At 32.3% G+C, this 18510-nt stretch overlaps 1 protein-coding gene across 1 annotated transcript in view; it reads right to left on the bottom strand.

Annotated features, from left to right (window-relative positions):
- LOC107451832 (potassium channel subfamily K member 15) overlaps positions 1–18281 on the bottom strand; it is a 62489-nt gene extending 44208 nt beyond the window's left edge. The window contains exon 1 of the mRNA XM_016068067.3: positions 16499–18281. Within this exon, the coding sequence (XP_015923553.1) occupies positions 16499–16949 (451 nt within the window). The 5' untranslated portion in view covers positions 16950–18281. The remainder of the gene's footprint in view (positions 1–16498) is intronic.
- Between the last annotated feature and the right edge of the window lie 229 nt (positions 18282–18510).

Raw genomic sequence — 18510 nt, 5'->3', positions numbered from 1 at the left:
TGGTAAGGTTCCTTAAGTAACAAATACTGATAAGTTATTTATTTTTTTATCCTTCATAGGTATTTACTAGTAATATTTCTTTATAATCCGCTATGATTCTTAATATTATTCTCTACTATTATTATGATTTAATATTTTATTTTTAACGCAAATTAACAGTTTAAAACTGAAAGCGGTGTACTTTTATTATAAAGTAAGCCTGTAATATCACCTTTATCAGGTAAAGTTTTGTAAAAAAAAATTTAAAAATATTATCAAAAACATATGTCTTTTTTTTTAAATGGTGGGCACTTGAGGGTTGTCCCATTGGCCACAGAAATGCCGGAACTGCTACTCTCTTCTCGTTACCCAGTGGGCACCTGTGGCGAAGATTTTTGCAAAAGTTTGAAAATTAAAAATTTTCCTTTCGAATTTTCCAATAATTTGAACATTGGAAAGAAAACTGACTTTCTCAAGTTAAATGTATGCATTAATTTTAGTATTTTCACTTTAAAAAAAATCTTAGTTTAGCATAAGAAACTTTAAATTAGGCTCAAAATTATGTATGTATGTATATATATATAGACAACAAAATAAATATATACAAAAAAAACACGAAGAAAATTAAGAAAAACATTAAGTTTCATTTATTGCGCATAGCTGCAAGTAAATAGAACTCATAAGATAAGTTCAAAATGAAGATAAAACAAAGGAAAATTACAGAGATATGAAGAAAGGGGGGAAAAGAAAAATAATGATAAAAAATAACAAACAACTAAGGGGAAAAAAATTAAAAAAAAGAAAATTTTAAAAATCCGAAAAAAAAGGATCAATTTTTTTTAAAAAATCCGGAAAATAAAAGATATAATCTTTTCATCAGCCCACGCGATTATATCCGCAAAAAAAAAGTTTGTTAATTTATACAATTTCTCCATGTGCAAAACCATTTCGGGCAAATCCGTGGCTAAAATTATTTACTAAAAAGATTTTTTTGTTGATTTATATAATTTTCCCATGTGCAAATCCATTCCGGGCAAATCTGTGACTAAAATTATGAGCAAAACAGGCAATTCATGTTTCTTTCTCTTTTCTATTTTATATTTTTTTCTTACATAAATATTTATTTTCTAAAATTATTTATAGTCAACTTCTATAAATTATCCAGTATAATATTAACTTGCGCACATCCATTTTCGGGCCCATCCTTGGTAACTAACAAATCAAACGCACTTCAGTAATGCAGTAAGAACGCACTTTAAAGCAAAACTCCTCTAGTTTACGCTCAATTTGCACTTTTGTTTTCATATTTTGCAATCTGGCGATCTAGTTACGAAAATATTTTAAAACATTCTTGAAAAATTTTCCGTTCATGTAAGTTTATTTGAATTCGCTACTCGCTTAATAGTTTATGTTTTATTCTGTCTTTTCTTTATATTTTATTTTCTGTTTTTACGTGCTATTTTTACTTATTGTGTTCTATTTTATTTGTTGTAATTTTTGTAAAACTTTTTTGAGTGNTACTCGCTTAATAGATTATGTTTTATGTTTTATTCTGTCTTTTCTTTATATTTTATTTTCTGTTTTTACGTGCTATTTTTACTTATTGTGTTCTATTTTATTTGTTGTAATTTTTGTAAAACTTTTTTGAGTGCTCCTCACATTATTGTATTGATATATTTTGATTTGGATATATTGATTCAATATTAGAAAGCACTCTTTTTGCGGATATAATCGTGTGGGCTGATGAAAAGATTATATCTCTTCTTTTCCGGATTTTTAAAAAAAAATTATTTTTTTTGCTCCTTCTTTCTCATTGGCATTTTAAATTAAACTGAAGTGAATAAAACATGTGGATGACTGAGGCCGCATTCATCCTGATCTACGTAGTGGTTCGATGAGGTGGGGGGGATTGCAAATGGAGTATTCTTGATGACAGGTGAACTTTAAATGATTATATAATTGTATACAATGTGTTGATAAAACCATACTGTAATAAATAATATAAAATTAAAGATCCACTTGAATGAGAAGTTCAACATGAACGAAAATACAGCTCGTATGTTATTAACATTTTACTTTAAATAATTTCCAAAAGGCAACAGAAATATTAAGTAAACAATGGTTCATTGATTAGATCAAAGTATAATTAGATATTTTATTTCAAAAATGTTAAGAAAAAAAAAACTGTTTTTAAAAAAGTCCTAACTCTTAGACCTCTTTTAACTCTTCCACGAAAACTTAGGAAAGAAAAAAGATATTTCTTTTAGTGGTAAAAAATAGCTTCTTAATTATTGCTTGTGTTGCAACTTTAGATTATTTTTATTCATCGGTTTTAACGGTAGAATACATGACATGAATATGACTATTACAAATTTTAATTGTCACTTTTGAATTGCCTTTTTCTTAGTTGACAGATGATGAGCCTAAAAGAACTTCACCCAAGGATTGATCCTGCCAGCTCTTTTAGATTTTCCGAAGATTTAATTTTAAATGTGGTATCTATCTATTCACACTTATTCTTGCTTGAATAAATGTGATTTAAAATGATTTGGGTTACATTTAAATAATTGTATCGTTGGTGCTCTCCGAAAGTGTCATTGAATGTTAGTTTACATAAAATNTCAAAAGGCCTTTTTATTGCTCTTTTGGTTAAAAAAGTAACAATTATTTTATACTTGTAAACACTTCTATTAGATTTTGAAAAGCGTTCGCCAATGTAATAAAGAAAAAAAAATTATTTTTGGCTTCAGAGGGCTCCAGCTCCGAATAAAACTTTAAAAAAAGGAGGAAAAAGTTGGATCTGGGAGCCCTTGCCATCTCGGGGCCCCAAGCTACAGCTTATTTAGCTTATACGTAAATCCGGCCCTGCTTTGAACCCTCATTTCTTAAGCATTTATTATAAAATATAATCTATAATGGATGCAATAAAATTATTAAATGATCAAAGTTTGCTTCATATTCCTCAGCACTTTTAACACAACACCCTGATAGAAGCTTTTTGTGATGATAATCTTAAGTTGATTATGAACGCGTCACTTATTAATGTATTTCTTTACTAAATTAGATACATTATAAGAGATATTTAATTTATTCAGATTTTGTATTAAAATCGATTGATTTTTGCAAAGTAATACATTTCTTCAAACTAATGATTTAACTTTCTTTAAGGTTTTTGTTTTGAATGAAAATATTGATAATCAATTTAATTTTATAATTTTTTAAAGCAGTTGTATTGTAATACCTATCAACCATTTTCGCCTCTAAGTTGATATTGATTTAAGAACATAATTCTTTCTAATATTTGTTCCAAAGTGAATGCCTAGAGAATTAAAAGCTAATTAACCTCTCCAGACCTGAAGATATGGCAGCACGACAAGGAAATAGTGAAAGCTAAATTTTGAAATATGTACATATTTTAAAGTATTCATATCTGCTTGAAATATTTTCATTTCCTTTGCGTGATATAAAAACTTCAAAACTAATTTTATAAAATTCTCTGATGAAAATAATGAAAGGGACAAACAAGTTTTTTTCTCAATAAAATAACTAACAAAGCAAATAAAACCAAACCTGGTCAAAATATCCTTCGATATAAGAATGGGTCAACACAGCAGCTGACCGACACTTAGTCAGTTGGAGAAAAAAAAATGTCTGATACGTTGCATGATTGTCTCTGAAAGCCACACAATTCTCTCATCGGTGTTTCATTCGGTTTACCTATGTACTTTTTAACCCCTGTGGCAACTACACCCACTCTTGCACCAAGGCTCCCTTCAGCTCATCGATGGTCGTTGGAGCTGATCTTCGTGCTGCAATTGAGCTTCCAAGGAACGCCCCATGCGCGTTCGGTGGAATTGAGGTCAACGGAACTAGCAGGTCACTCCAGACGTTGAATATTCTCAGAGAATGAATATTCTTATTCAACTGTGCCCTGCTTGGACGTGCGTTATCGTCCATAAAGAAGAAATTCTGTTCATATGCACCGCGGAAAAGTCTCCCATAGGGTGCATGGATCCCTATATCGCCTACCTGTCCGAGTACCTCCATCGAACACACGAAGGTCTATATTCTCCAGACCATGAAACCACCCTAGTGGTTGTGTTGGACAATGTTAGAAGGACTCTTCGGGTTCTCTCCAGATCAGAGCATCTCTCGAGTCGCTATCCAGAATGAATCACGACTTACCATGGAAGAATTCCTTTGTAGAGATCATTTTTGTGGTTCACAGTCAAAAAGATTCAGGCTACAATGCGCCTGGCATACAGGCTGCTGTATGTCGGCAGTATGTCTCTCGTTGACTGTTATACGTGAAATAGATGTTCCTGTTGCGTTATCCAGGCTGCAAGACAGATGCGTCCCTGTCACGAATCTTTCCCTTTTGGCCAGAAGTTTGAAATGACGGTCTTGAGCCGACGTTGTTTCTTTCTCACGGCGTTGACGAGGTCAGTGGAACTTTGTTCCTATCACTGTGAACTGTTTCCACCCAGTAGACACCACGTTTCTCGATATCCCGAGATCCCTACAGATAGCTAGTGATAGGCCCCGCCTCGAGTCTTCCAATTACCCATCATTTTGGGGCATCACCTAGACTATGACGACTGGTCATACTAACGATGGATAAATAAATAAATTATTGAAAAAAACAAGATTTGAAAAAAACAAGGGTGGGAGAAAACAAGATTAGGCTAAGCTACGATGTTTCAAAACGTCCTTGCGCCACAAATTATGGGCAGAGGAAATGTCTCTACACAAACACGACCACTGCAAGACGACTACGCGGCGAAGGTGTCTTCTAGAGTCTAACTATCATCTGATACCTTGTTTGAGTATATGCGATATTTATTTTGTCTTTCTTATTTTTTTTTTAAAAAAAGAACTTTTTATTTTTAAACGGCTCCTACTTAGAAAACAACCCTCGTATAAGTAGCTTAGAACATTTCTTTCCCTTTTTATTTTATTTAATATAACATGCATTTTGCATATTATTAATCTATTATTATACAATTTTCACATTTGTTACTGTATGTTTTTAAAGATTAGTTATTCGCCTATTAAGGACAGGAGAAATGACATCTCGGGATCAGGTTGGGCTTGGATTCAAATTCTTCCAGCTTGGACCTCCAAAAGTGAGCCCCAACTCATCTCTAGTCTAACAACACTTATTCAACAACTGTTACATAGCACTAGAAATGTAAAATTAATTGCTTTTAATCACTTAGCAGCCATTATCTTTTGAGCAACCATTTGTTGAAGCCTGCCGCTATACTTTAGAATATACTACCTGATTAAGATTTTCAATCGAAATTGACTGCTTCAAAAAGAAAACTCTACTTGTTTCTGCTTTAGTTCTTTAACAGTGGAAGAATCAGGAATATACTACCTGATTAAGATTTTCAATCGAAATTGACTGCTTCAGAATGAAAACTCTACTTGTTTCTGCTTTAGTTTTTTTACAGTGGAAGAAATATTTTATTAGAACTTTAAATGTTGGAGAGCTTCTAAGTTTATCTTAAACAGAGTTTTTATATATGTAAATGAACCTAAATAACATTAGATACATTTTTTACTACCTTATAAAACGCAATCCCTATGGTTGGTTTGTTATTTAATAGTTTTATTTTGAAGAGCGGACAAAATTTTCAAATCCATATTTATTATGTTATTTTTTATGCCTGTATTTTGTTTCATTACTAGGAATAATATGGCAGAATTAGAATTAAAAATAGTTCCACGCAGCACTAAAACATTTTATCCCAATATAATTCCATGCAAAAAAAATTTTGTTTATTATTTATTGCACTATGCGCAAAATTAAGAAAAAAAAATGACACTATGAATCCCTTTTGATCTAATGATTGGATTTTCACTCACTTAAACCTTAAGAGTTTAAGGGCCTAACATGAATATGGTCAATTAAATAGTGCATACGATATTTAAACTTTTGGGATAAAAATGTTTGAGATTGTAGCATTTCCCCATAATTTGAGGCTCCAGGAAAAGTACGTTTTGTATATCATTTCGTAACTTAAAATATCGCTAATTCATTAGCATATTTTAGGATGGGCTCATTAAAATTGAAAATCCGATTATTAGGATCAAAGTTATTCAGTGTGTTCAATTTTTTTTTGTCACTATTATGATATAAAGTTTGTGTTTTTCCTATGATATTTTTTATTAGAATAAAAACCTACAGAACTATTTTATACAAATATAATTCCACGTATTTTAATAAAAATTTATTATTGCTTTTAAATGTTGGCAAATTAAAATTGAATGACTTTGTTATTTCACTGCTTTTGGATAATAGCGTTCACATAAAGCTCCAAAATGTAAAGCTATAGATTATGCAAACTATTAAAAATATTAAAATTTTGTTACTCAGCCTTGTGGATTCTAAATAGAATTTGACCTTTCATTCCAATTCCTCTGAAATTCTCTTATCACCGAACATTTCTGGAAATATTCTGAAGTAAACCGTATCTCAAAAGTGATCTCATGTTGTAAAGTTATTTCAGCTAAGATCTTTCGAAATCCATTCCTGAAATCTGCCGAGAAATTCGTCGGGCACCCCCATTAGTCAAAGTGATGAATGATTCCATCCATTAGTGAGAGGATAGTCCAAATGTAACTCACTTTTCGTTCTTTTTCTCTCTGTTAGTCGGGAAATATGTTCCTTGTCAGATTGAAAGGTGAGAAACTATTTCTACCTTATCCCTCGCTATTAGCATTCATTACGCAGATCGACGGTAAATTTTTCCACATTCCTTAACTGTGTCTTTCAGGAATGCTGTAAGGATCGGACTTTCTTTTAGCAAAGAATGGATGATATCTTGAAAATGTATCAAGGAATTTCCTTTATACTTCTGCTATTTTTTTTAAGAACAAAAGAAATAGTTTCATATAATACGTGGTAGCTTACGAAGTCAGCCATTTTGTTTCTTTCAGAAGTTTTTTTAAGCACTGAAAAAATAATTTTATGTAATATAAAACTGTTCACCTCTGTAGTATCAGATGTTTCGTAGCTTAGGAAGAAAAGTTCATATTAATGCGAGACCGTTCGACGATGGAGACTCTCTTGGACATGGGATGATTTGGGGCGGGTTCTCTTCGGTATTTAGTCTGGACAGTGGCTCTCTTCTGGAAAAGTCGATAGTAGCCCATATTCCTTATTTAGGATACATGTTGAGTCCATTTTTGTTTTGCAATACATTTGTCTCATGCGGGATAATATTTGACCAAGTTTGCTTTTATTTTTATTAAAAAAAACTAACAAGTATGTTTTAATGGGGGGGAAAATCATGTGTCCCTTTGCTAGTGTCATTTTACATAATCACTGTTCAGTTAATTTCATTTTAAGTACAGATGAAAGAATTATATGTAATAAGAAATTTCAATCTGCAATACTTTGATTTCCTATAGAAATTTTTTAAGTAAAGAAAAAATGACTTAAATGCTAACATACGTATATTACGAAACTGTTCATTAAAAGGAACCATTTAGTTTCCAACAGAAGATTTTTTAAGAACAGAAAGAACAAAAGAATACCCTTGTCAGGACTCGCGCAAAGGATTTCAAATTATTAACCAGTAAATTTGCCCAATACCGAAAGTATTCGCCGATTTGTGGAAGTCTTCGCCAAATAAAATTCTTAACAATTTTATTTAACAACTGTGTTCAAGAGTAATAGTAAATAGTGCGCATGCGTCGTCATTGCATTCGTTGCTATGGCAACCGCTGCTGTTTTTCTTTTTATTTTCACTAGCAGGCATTTTTAATGTATTTGCATAATAACAATTTAAAGTATTTTTATATTCTTTTTATTATTAACGTATAATGACTGGCTTGGCGGTGATTTTAATATAAATATGAATTCTGAAGAAAGAAAAGTATTTCATGACGTCGTGAAATACGTACATAGGCAGGATTTGAAAACCAGTCCGACGACAAACGTCAATTGGAGACAGTTTTTGCAACCCATGATTTGAAATGTTGTGGCGTTTAACGGAGTCAATCTAGAAAGAAAAAGAATTTGACCAATGGGTAAACAGTGATCGTAATTAGACAATCACAACTTTTATGTTTTTTTTTGTTTCTTTTTTTTTATGATTAATTTTTTCCCCGTAGAAAACTGTTTTACGCTAGTTTGTTTCAGGCTTATATTATTTGAACTCAATTCTAATTGGCATGCAGCGCATCTACCGAAAACTACTTTAATCGAATAAAAAATACTGATTTGTTAAGAAAAATTCATTTTAACGTAATTTTGAGAATCCAGTTAAATATATTTTTTTCTTTCCAGAGGAAAAAATCATTCGCCAATACTTTCGCCAAATCTGCGATTTTATCGCATTTGGGCGAGATGGTGAATGCTCAGCACGGGCCCTGATTTATACATAATGAAGTAATAGTTTTTAATAAGTTTCCACCATTAAAAGTTTTCTGAGCACAGTAGAAAATTTTAGTTGATTATATAGACGATTATTTATCAAATTTCTGATGTGCTCATGTAAAAATATTTGACATGAATAAAAAAAAGTTTAATACAAGATTTTTGAAATTTGTTTAAATATTTTGCTATTTTCGCCTTCTATGACAAACTATCTGACTGAATTGTACAGTAAACTATTATAAGTAGAGAAGATTCCTAGATAATTGTTTTTTGTACTTTGACTCACTCATGTTTATTCCAAGGTTAATTATCCCTCCTTTTTTTTCAAACTCAGATAAGACGCCTCTTTTCCGTCATCATTCTCTTTTTTCCTCCAAATCGCAACCACCCTTTTCACAATCGTCAACGTACTATTGCGTGCTGTTGCCAATCCCGGAAAGATAAAAAAGTATCGAAGGGAAAAGAACAAAGCAAGTCGTGAGTTGAGGAATCTCATTCTTGGACATCATCCAGATCTTTTGCGTGTGGACGTTTACCTGTAATGTTTTCGAACAGTTGATGACTAACGGTGTTTGTTCTTCTTTCCCACTTTTATTTGAAGACAATGCACATTACATTTTTTTCTAAACAATTTTTTATTCCTCGAAATGTTGACTATCTCTTATAAAGTTTAGGATCCTGATGAACTGTTCCAAAAGTTTAAATATGGATCGTATAAAAATATTACGCAGTTAACCCTTTATACTCTGATGTCGCCTCTGATCAAACAGTTAACAATCTAAAATTAAAATTTTTTATACTTTAATGATTAGTAACCACATTATTTTAGGGATTGCATAAGAAATACTTTATTACGTATTTTACTTTGTAATCGTCGTTGTACAATCGACCCAAGTTTGAGTTTACGACTACTAATGTTCTACTCCGCATCCCTGTCATTTTGAACCCAATCCAGAAGACAAGTTCTGGATCAAAATTCGCCTTTGTGGAGGACTTTTTGATGGAACTCACCAGCATATGCATTACACGGCGAGGAAAGTAACGAGAAACTCCCACGGTTAGCCTGACGGCAAGGGTCATCTAATCCATGATCCGTTTACCACTTAGGATACTTCACGTCAGAACTGTGGTCGGTGCAAGAATTCGTAACGACCCACCATCGTTGGAATTCGAACACGGTTTACCTCGTTAGATGGCGAAATGTCTCTCCCCCCGAGCCCCCACGACTCCGCATTAAGTATTTTATATGATTTAGTACTTTGTTCAAACAGAATATTAAAGTACTCGGAGTGCAAATAAGGGTTAAGTAATCACTTTATATCACTTTGCATTGAAATTCAAATGGCTGAAATCCTAAGTTATTGTATCCCAATGCAAATGTGTTGAAAAGTACAAAACATTTAAAAAATAAATAAATGATTCCATTCTGTATAAAGTGAAGCCGTTAAAGTTTGATTTGAACAAATTGTGGAATCCACAATGTTTTAAATTACAAACAGGAATGTATGAGTGACTTGTTGTGAGTAAATAATGTTTTAACAAGCATATATTTATACACAATGGATGAAATAAATTGGGACCATGCGTATTGTGGAGAGCTTCCGGGTTGGCACACTTTATAAAAATATAAATATTTTTATTTGAAACTTAGGTGAAAGGCTCTTTAAGTCCTGTCAAAGGGGCGTAATATTTTGCAATGCTGTTTTTTAAAAATGTAATTAGGGAGAAGTCCAGCTCTTAGAATACGTAACTAACATGGGGTTCGGTATGCTACAGCAGGAAAACAAAAGAAACAAAGTGACTGTCACATCACCTGTGAACCGAATGCATGGTTGGACACCGCCATTTTATTCTTTCTTTCTTCGTCAAAATGTGTGCTAATCAATAATGTATTCTCAAAGAAATATCTTCATTAACAGTACAGTACAGTTTACCAATAATGCAGAACAAACCAATAATAAATACATCGAGTAAAACTTCTTCCCAATCCCTGTTGGAGGGAGAGGAGGGTGCAAACTAGATTCAAGAACCATTGCCCCTAAATGATGTTTTTTCCTTTATGCACCACACCAAACCTTTTAGGACTGATTTACATTATGCCTACGGAAGCTAGCCTTCCTCCCCTATGTATATTCTTTGATTAAAGCGCCATCTCTGAATTAAAAATGCAAAAGCCTGTTAGTTAAATTGGGGTATTTTTACTTTTGTTCCCTTAAAATAGATCTAATTTTGTAATAAAAAATGGGGGTTTAAGATTTTGAAATTGTTTAGTGGGATTCATTTTACTTTTTATTTTTCCGGAGATGATTTTATTTTTATATTTAAAGTGGCAGCGAAATTTATGCTATTCTATTTCATTCATGGATTTTTATTTATAATTTGAAAACATTTCGACCAAAGAAATGTTCTGCAAGTTCATGTTCACAAGCAAATGTTTTTCTTGGCCAAGCAGACAGATACGTAAATGAATGAACTCAGAGAAATAAAAATTATCCTTGCCTGTAATCGTATTTCGTTTGCCACTTTACTGGAAGATGAATGACTGCGTCTTATGAAAATAATTTACGCGCGTATTTTCAGATTTTTGGTTCAGTAAAAGTTTTTGGAGATAATTGGTAATAATTGCTTTCATACTTTTCGGGTACCCTATGAAAAAAAAAAATTTTTTTTTTTGCAGCTAAGCATAAATGCTTCAAAAGAGTGCAACCACAAATGAGTTGATAGAAAAGTACATTTACATACTTCTCCTACACTGCCGTACAAAGTGCCCACATTCCTTTTCGCGTTGACCATAAAAAGTTAAAATATCAAGCCTACGAGCTGTCACGAAAGCGTTAACGTAAGCGTTCACAACTTTCTGAATGAAAATTATTCTTACTCACGGACAACAAAGAGTTGTAGCAACCTGAGCTATAAATTGGAAAGAATTAAAAGTTCAAAAGCGAATAGTTCACATCAACAAACAAAATATTTTACATTATGCTTTAATTATTCTGATTCAGGTTCAATAATAATAATTTTATGAGTATTAGTCGTAGTGTTAGGCTTTTTAAGTATAATAAAAAAAGCGAGCTCGAAGAATAGAAGAAAACGTTGACGACTGTTCTGAGGGTACTTTATTTATGTCTCACTAGAAATGCTCAATTAACGATGGTCTGGGAAACATCCCTGAGATTGATCTGAAGACATACCATCGGAATTTTGATCCTCTGCAGAGTGAATGGTTCCCTTGCTTTGGTAGCCCAATGACCAGTATGCGAGCATTTTACGGTAGAACAGTTTAACGAGGACAATTACTGCGCATCCTCTGTCCCTTTGCAGGCTGATCAAAGTGGTCCCCCACCCACTTGCTGACCGCAGCCAGTGATGCTTGACTACTGGAAACCGTGTCTTTACGATCAGTCCACTCTCGGATTTGAAAGACGCAGTTTTAAAAGACGTTACATTGAAATAATACATAAAAGACGTTATTTAACTGTTGATATGACCGAAATATGTAGCTATTGTAGTGTACTCACTTTTAGTTAAAAGAAAAAAATTCTTCTGTGAAATATATTAAGTGCTGGCCCATGAGGGAATGAGCATTTTCCATGCCATTTATTAAATTTTTTTTTATTTCAATAACTTATTAGTGACTAAAAATTTCAAATTTTTTTAAAGAGTTCAGTTTGAAAAATTTAAATGATTTATTAAAATTTGAAAGCTTTTACTTCGGAACGCATTTCAAATTGATTTAACTTAGTAACGTGAATGGTTTGCAAAGCAAATCGTTTAAGATTGCACAGTAATCTTCGTGGGTTGGGGAGCGAGCAGGGGGTGGAGTATAACTTTCTCCAAAAATTCTCTTCCGTTACATCACCTAACTTATCTCTAAATTCTTGTTGGAGTCTCCCAAGAAACTCTATAAATAAAAGCAATGTTATCGGCTCAAACTTTGTTAACTTTCAACTATGAAGATGCAATATTTGTTAAGAGAAAAGCTCTAGGGAAAAAATTTCCCCGTTCAATCTTTATGGGGAAATTAAATAAAATTTATATAGGGGAATATCGATCGGAATTAATGAATCTTCAACGCTACCAAATTTTACACTTTTTGCGACACTTTTTTTTTTAAAAAAACTTTTTCCGAATGTTAGCAAATTTATTTGGATGTGAAATAATGACAAATTACAAAAAGACAAATATTGAAATAAATACTTTATGTAGAAAATATCAAACTAAGTGACATTTTCAGAAGGGGCTACTTCCAGGGTTAAAAGTGGTATCTGAACTATTTTTATGACAGATAGATTAGATAATAATTCTTTGCTTTATTTTATTTACCATCACTTAATTTGAAATAAAAGTCATACAAAAATACTCAAAACTAACGTAAATTAGTCATGTTAAAATTAAAGAGAGAACAAAATAAATTCTACTACATACTTATATTGATGTTATTTTCCCGCGTAAATAAATATACTTTTGAAAATATCATTTACCCGCTCTCCATTTTATTTCTATAAATTAGGGGGTCCTGTCCTCTGATCGCTTGCCTCACCAACCCCTGTAATTGCCACAATAATTTTTTTTTCTTCCGTTTCTTGATAATATACAGAGCGTTACAAAATAAAGTATTTGATCGAAAAATCTCAAAATGTTTTATTATATTAACACGAATTTGATTTCACAGTTCGATTCTTATTGGGATAAAATTTAAACCTAATCATATTGCTCGATTGCCATTGCAACATCATTCACATCTTTTTAAAAATTCATAATTAAATTTTGATTCATTAAAATCCTCTTTCAATGTTTTTAGTAATAGTACGAAAACTAAATTGCTAATAATGCTAAAAAATTTAGATTTTTATTATTTTATCGCATATGTTGGTTAGTATCGTTGGTATCGTTGATGAAATACTTTAACTAAGATTAAGAAAGATTTTTTTAAAAGTGAAGTAGTTTCACTTTGAAAAATCTTTCCCAACGACCATTCAAGTTAGCAGCTATATAACTCAATAATTGCATAACTTACCATATGATACCGATAGCCACTCAATAAAGTGGATTTCAAGATGTAAAGATAACACATAGAGTAGGTACAAAGAGGCATCTCTCTCATTTAAAGGGATAGTAATATTTTATAACCGTCGTTGAACTGCCGACCCAATTTTGGGTTTACGTCTGCTAATATTCAACTCCGTAGCTTTGAATTTTGAACCCAATCCGGAAGACAAGGGGACTCCTGGATCAAGCATTGTTAGAAATTCGAGTTTGTGGAAGGCTTTTTGGTGGAAATAACCCAGATTTACGTTACGTGGATTGGAAAACCACGAAAACCTCCCACGATTAGCCTGACGGCAAGGGGACTCTAACCCATGTTCCGTCTACCACTGAGGGTATTTTACGGCAGCTCTGCGGTCGGTGCAAGCCGGATGCGGAATTGGGATTCGAACACGGGTCACCTCATCGGAAGTTGAACGCTCTATCCTCTGAGCCCTCCTCCATCCACGGCTCCCCATCGATACATCCTTTTGTAGTTCTAGAGTATTCCGTAAAGAATCTTTTTGTAGGCAATGGTCAAGAAAAATTTAAAAAGTTTTGGTAAACGTTTCACGAGGCTCTTGTAAATACGAATCGATTCGAACCCGGTTCACCTTATTAAAAAACGAACGCTCTCATGAGCTATCACAGTCTTCCATGGAGGGTTCACACTGTAAAGTTAAATGCAGATAGCGTTAGGGGTTAAAATTCCTAGTGAGACTTCCGGATTATACTACTTTCAACCGAGTTTTACGACTAAACTTAATAGAAACACCCTATAATATTGTAATGCTTTCAATATTGTGCACGTTTTTTCAATACAACATTTAACGAAACAACAAATGAATTCAGATGTCTATGATGCTACCCCCAAAAATAACAAATTGCGCTATTTTACACAAATATATAGCCAAATAAGGGATGACACTCAAAACATGGCTAATCTTACACTTTTTTTAAGCTGTGATATTAATTTTGTTAAATTTGTTTTAGGCCCGTTAGAATTTATAAATTACAGATGCCTGTTCATACATCACCTCGTTACCATAATATAAGAGCGGAGGGATACACACGAAGTTCTCTTCCGGTTTTAGCAAGCTTGTTTACATTCAGTCAGCCATCCAACTTTTAAATTTATAGAGTGGTACCAAAATGAAATTTGAAAGCAGACTTTTCATTCATACTTAACCCTCTATTCGAAATAGCTAGCAGTATGTTGTATAACTTCAGTATGCATGTTTATACGAAATAAACGTAACGGTAATAATAATGATTTTTTTTGTCAAATTTATTAAAACAAGAATCAAAGTTGAGTGTATAAATGAGGTTGCCACTTAAAGAATAAATTCTTTGGAAGGGTTGGCAAGTATTTAATCCTATGTCGATTCCTTATATTTAAAATGAAAAAATGCCTACATTATTCCTCACTCTTTTTTAACATATTTGTGTTGACTTTTGTTACTTTTAAAAAGCAGAAAAGGGGAAGGGCAAATGTTTCTTTATTAGGATTTATGGTTTAGAAACAAGACAGTTCTGTTTAAAATAATAATATAATTTTTGTATTTGTATCTATAATAGAAAAAACATTTCGTTTTTAGACAAGAAGATTGCAAAAAAGAACTTTGTGTAAAAAGATAGGTACATACTGACATTTTTGCATGTAAGTATTTTTCAAACATAGAACACATTTAGTTGCTTGAATCTAATGAGTTTACTACTGCACTTGTTACTAATGGCTTAATTACTGCACATTCCATTCATGGGCTAATTACTGTTCTTACTACTAATGAGTTTCTCTGCAAAAGTTACCGTATTGGGTCCATGAAAATATTAATATTACAGTGGATTTTCAAATTGGTAACTTGAGAAAAAAAATTGAAGTAATAAATTTACATGAATGTGCTTACCGTTCTGTTACTACTTCGAAAATGCTAGTTCACTTTTTTTGGGTCACATATTTCGTGCGTTCTTTTGTATATTTAATATTCTTTGACTTCAAAAGCTTATATACTTGGTTAACATACTCAGTAAATTAAATCAATTAAACTTTTCATTCCAAAGCACAAAATTTTCAGTGTTTATTACTTGCAGCTGCCTTTCTGAAAAACTTTTCGATTCAATGTCTGCAAATGAGTATGAATGTTATTACTCCCTCAGCAAATTTTTATCAGAAAGTTCTTACGAATTAAAATATACAAATTAAAAAAAAAATCTTTAATAACTTCGATTATCATTTTCTAAAGAGACGCAACGTATTAATAAAATGAATAATTCCAAGAAACTGAAGTGGAATTACATATTTGGTAATGTAAAAACTTAATTTTCTTCAAATATTATAGCGGTGGAAATAGACGACATTTCGTTTCAAGAACTCGAAAAGAGTTTAAGATGCGAAAACCAATTTAAGTAGCTCCCATTCAAATAAAAGTACCCAACGCTAAGTAGTTAAAATAAAATACATATATTCAAAATTTTATAACGTTATCTTCCATTATTCTTAAGTCATATCTTTTAAAAATTGGCAAAAACAATGCAAGATTGACCGTAAAGAAAACGTTTAAAGCTCAATAATGGGAAAAAAATAAATCTTACTCCTCGTTTCAAATAAAAAACTTTTTTTAACCATTTTGAAATGATTAATAGCATTATCTTTTCAAATAACAAAAAAAAATCATAAAATTTTCAAGCTTTCTATACTTTCTTAAAGAATTATTGATCTAGAATTATAGCTATACATTATGATCTCTAAACAACGAAGTAATGATATATTAAAGATGGTATTTAGATAGCACAGTATATATTTTAAACGCCGGACTTATTAAGTCTATAGAGTGATGGCCTATGCTTTTTCGGAACGTGGCATTTATCTGTTCTATACCATTGCTTTAACATGTTTCGCGTTTCTGGAATTTTTAACTACACAATACACAGATACATCTTATTGTTATATAGGCAGCATTGAAATCGTGGCATTTTCCCCCACAAATGCTCTTGAGCAGTATGAAGATATGGCTTATCATTATATTACCTAATCAAATAATAAAGAAGTAATTAGTAAATCGTTGTCGTAGCAGGTAAGAGAATATATAAGGCATACTAACTTACCAATGGTTGTTATAACAGTAAGTGAATATAAAAATGCTCCAGAAAAAGTCCATTGAGTCCCAGTTCCATCTTTACCATCATATCCTTCTTTGATGGCATGTACTAGATCGGCCTGGAACCTTTTCACTTCCTCAGTGACTTGCCGTGTCCAGTTCTCTTTGTACAGTACATTCAACTGATCAGTGATGGCCCACAACTTTTTCACAGTCTCCATCCTCCTGGCCATAACTTCGTCCGCTTTTTTGTCCTCGTTTTCGGCTTCCAGAGCCTGGAATGCAAATGCCCCGAGGATGCTGTAGCCAACCACCAGGGCACATAGGCCAACATGAGAAAACATGAAGGCAGTAAACTTACGACAGCATGTTTTGCACTTGTTTTCAGGCTGTTGTCTACGACTGTGCTGCCGTTGTCGACCACTACGTCGACTGGAACGCTTCCTTTCCAGAGCCATGGATAAAGCTTAGCTGGAAAAACCATTTCTAATAAAGCATGTAATCTTTGTACAGGAAGATGAACATCTAGAAAAGTGTATCATCTTTATGGTAAATGGTTAATTTTAAATAACGTGTATCATCTTTGTGGCAAATGGTAAATTTTTAGAAAAGCAAAGAAGGTGTATACTCTTTGCGGCAAATGATAATTCCTTTAAAGACGTATCCTTTTTGTGGCATATAAATAATTTCTGTAAAAGCCATATAGTTTTTTCAAAAAGGACATTTAATTTTCAGATGGGCGTTTCATCTCAGTGACAAAAGGTTAATTTCGGAAAAAACGTATTTATCTTTGTGGTGAATCATCAATATCTAAAAAGACACAAACTCTTTGAGATAATCGGTTAACTTTTAGAAAGACGTGCCATCTTTGAGATAAGTCGTGAATATCCGTAAAGACTAAAAGTGAATTTCTAGAGATGTGCTGAATTGGATGGTTAATTTCTCTTACGTATGATGCCGCTGTTCTTTTATTTTCATTTACACGTCATAAATATTTAAATAAAAATAAACTCATTCTAAAAACTTCTAGAACTAAAACAAGCAAATTAAAATTCTTCAAGTATATTTTTTTGGACGTGAAGTAAAACTAATGCATAATCACTTTATAATGTTTTGTTTTATATCTTAATTAAGTTTACAAAACGAGATTGTTTTTTCCTATTGAATTTATTTTTTATTTGAGTACATAATGTTTATTAACTTATTAAAAATCAAAAACATTATTTGTAATCGACATCCTTCCATTAAGATAAATTGTATTTCAGCCTTTAATTAAACTTAAATAAAAACTTATTACACTGGTAGGTTTAACAACACATTTAAATCTGGAATGGTAGGGTAAAAAAATAAATCTTCGTTAAAGCATTATTATTAAAAACAATGTACTACTTGCACAAAATTACTTATTCCAGTGATGAATAAATCTGTAGGGAAGCCGAATGCGGCATTCTGAAAGTCAAAAACAATGTCCGTTAGGCTTAAGAACCGGTGATGTTACGAGACAATTGGGGTTCCCACACATTGTTTGTTTCCAGAATTAGATCACATTTATTCTTTCTTTTTTCATTCACATATGGCACACAATAAAAATGCAAGCGCAAACATATTTTTAGAAAGGCAAGTTTTTTTGTTGTTGCACTGAATAAAGCAAAATCAGTGCAAAATTGCTTTGCATCACTAGGCAGCGAGATCTAGCTGCATTGCGATCTGATCGTGAGAGAACAGCTCTCCCTGCTGATTTATCTTCTGATGCACGCTCTCTTCCATCCCTCATCCTTTCCTCCTTACTCTCCATCCTCACTCGTAGCGCCATCTAGGCCTGATGTGTGTAACTAATTTTTCCACTTTCAAGAATTAAATGAATTTATTAACTAAATCATTCCTTAATTTAAAAAAGGAAAAAAAATATTTATTACTTTACGTTTTAGTTTAACAAACCTTCACAAAAAATATTTCTAAGCATCAAAGTTGAATAATTTTTTAATTAATTATTCATAAAAACTCAGAAGACATTTTTAC

Source organism: Parasteatoda tepidariorum, chromosome 10, assembly GCF_043381705.1.
Source record: "Parasteatoda tepidariorum isolate YZ-2023 chromosome 10, CAS_Ptep_4.0, whole genome shotgun sequence".
In the NCBI taxonomy this organism is placed as follows: Eukaryota; Metazoa; Arthropoda; class Arachnida; order Araneae; family Theridiidae; genus Parasteatoda; species Parasteatoda tepidariorum.
Note: the sequence above shows the minus strand (reverse complement) of the source record. Positions and strands in the feature narration are given on the sequence as shown.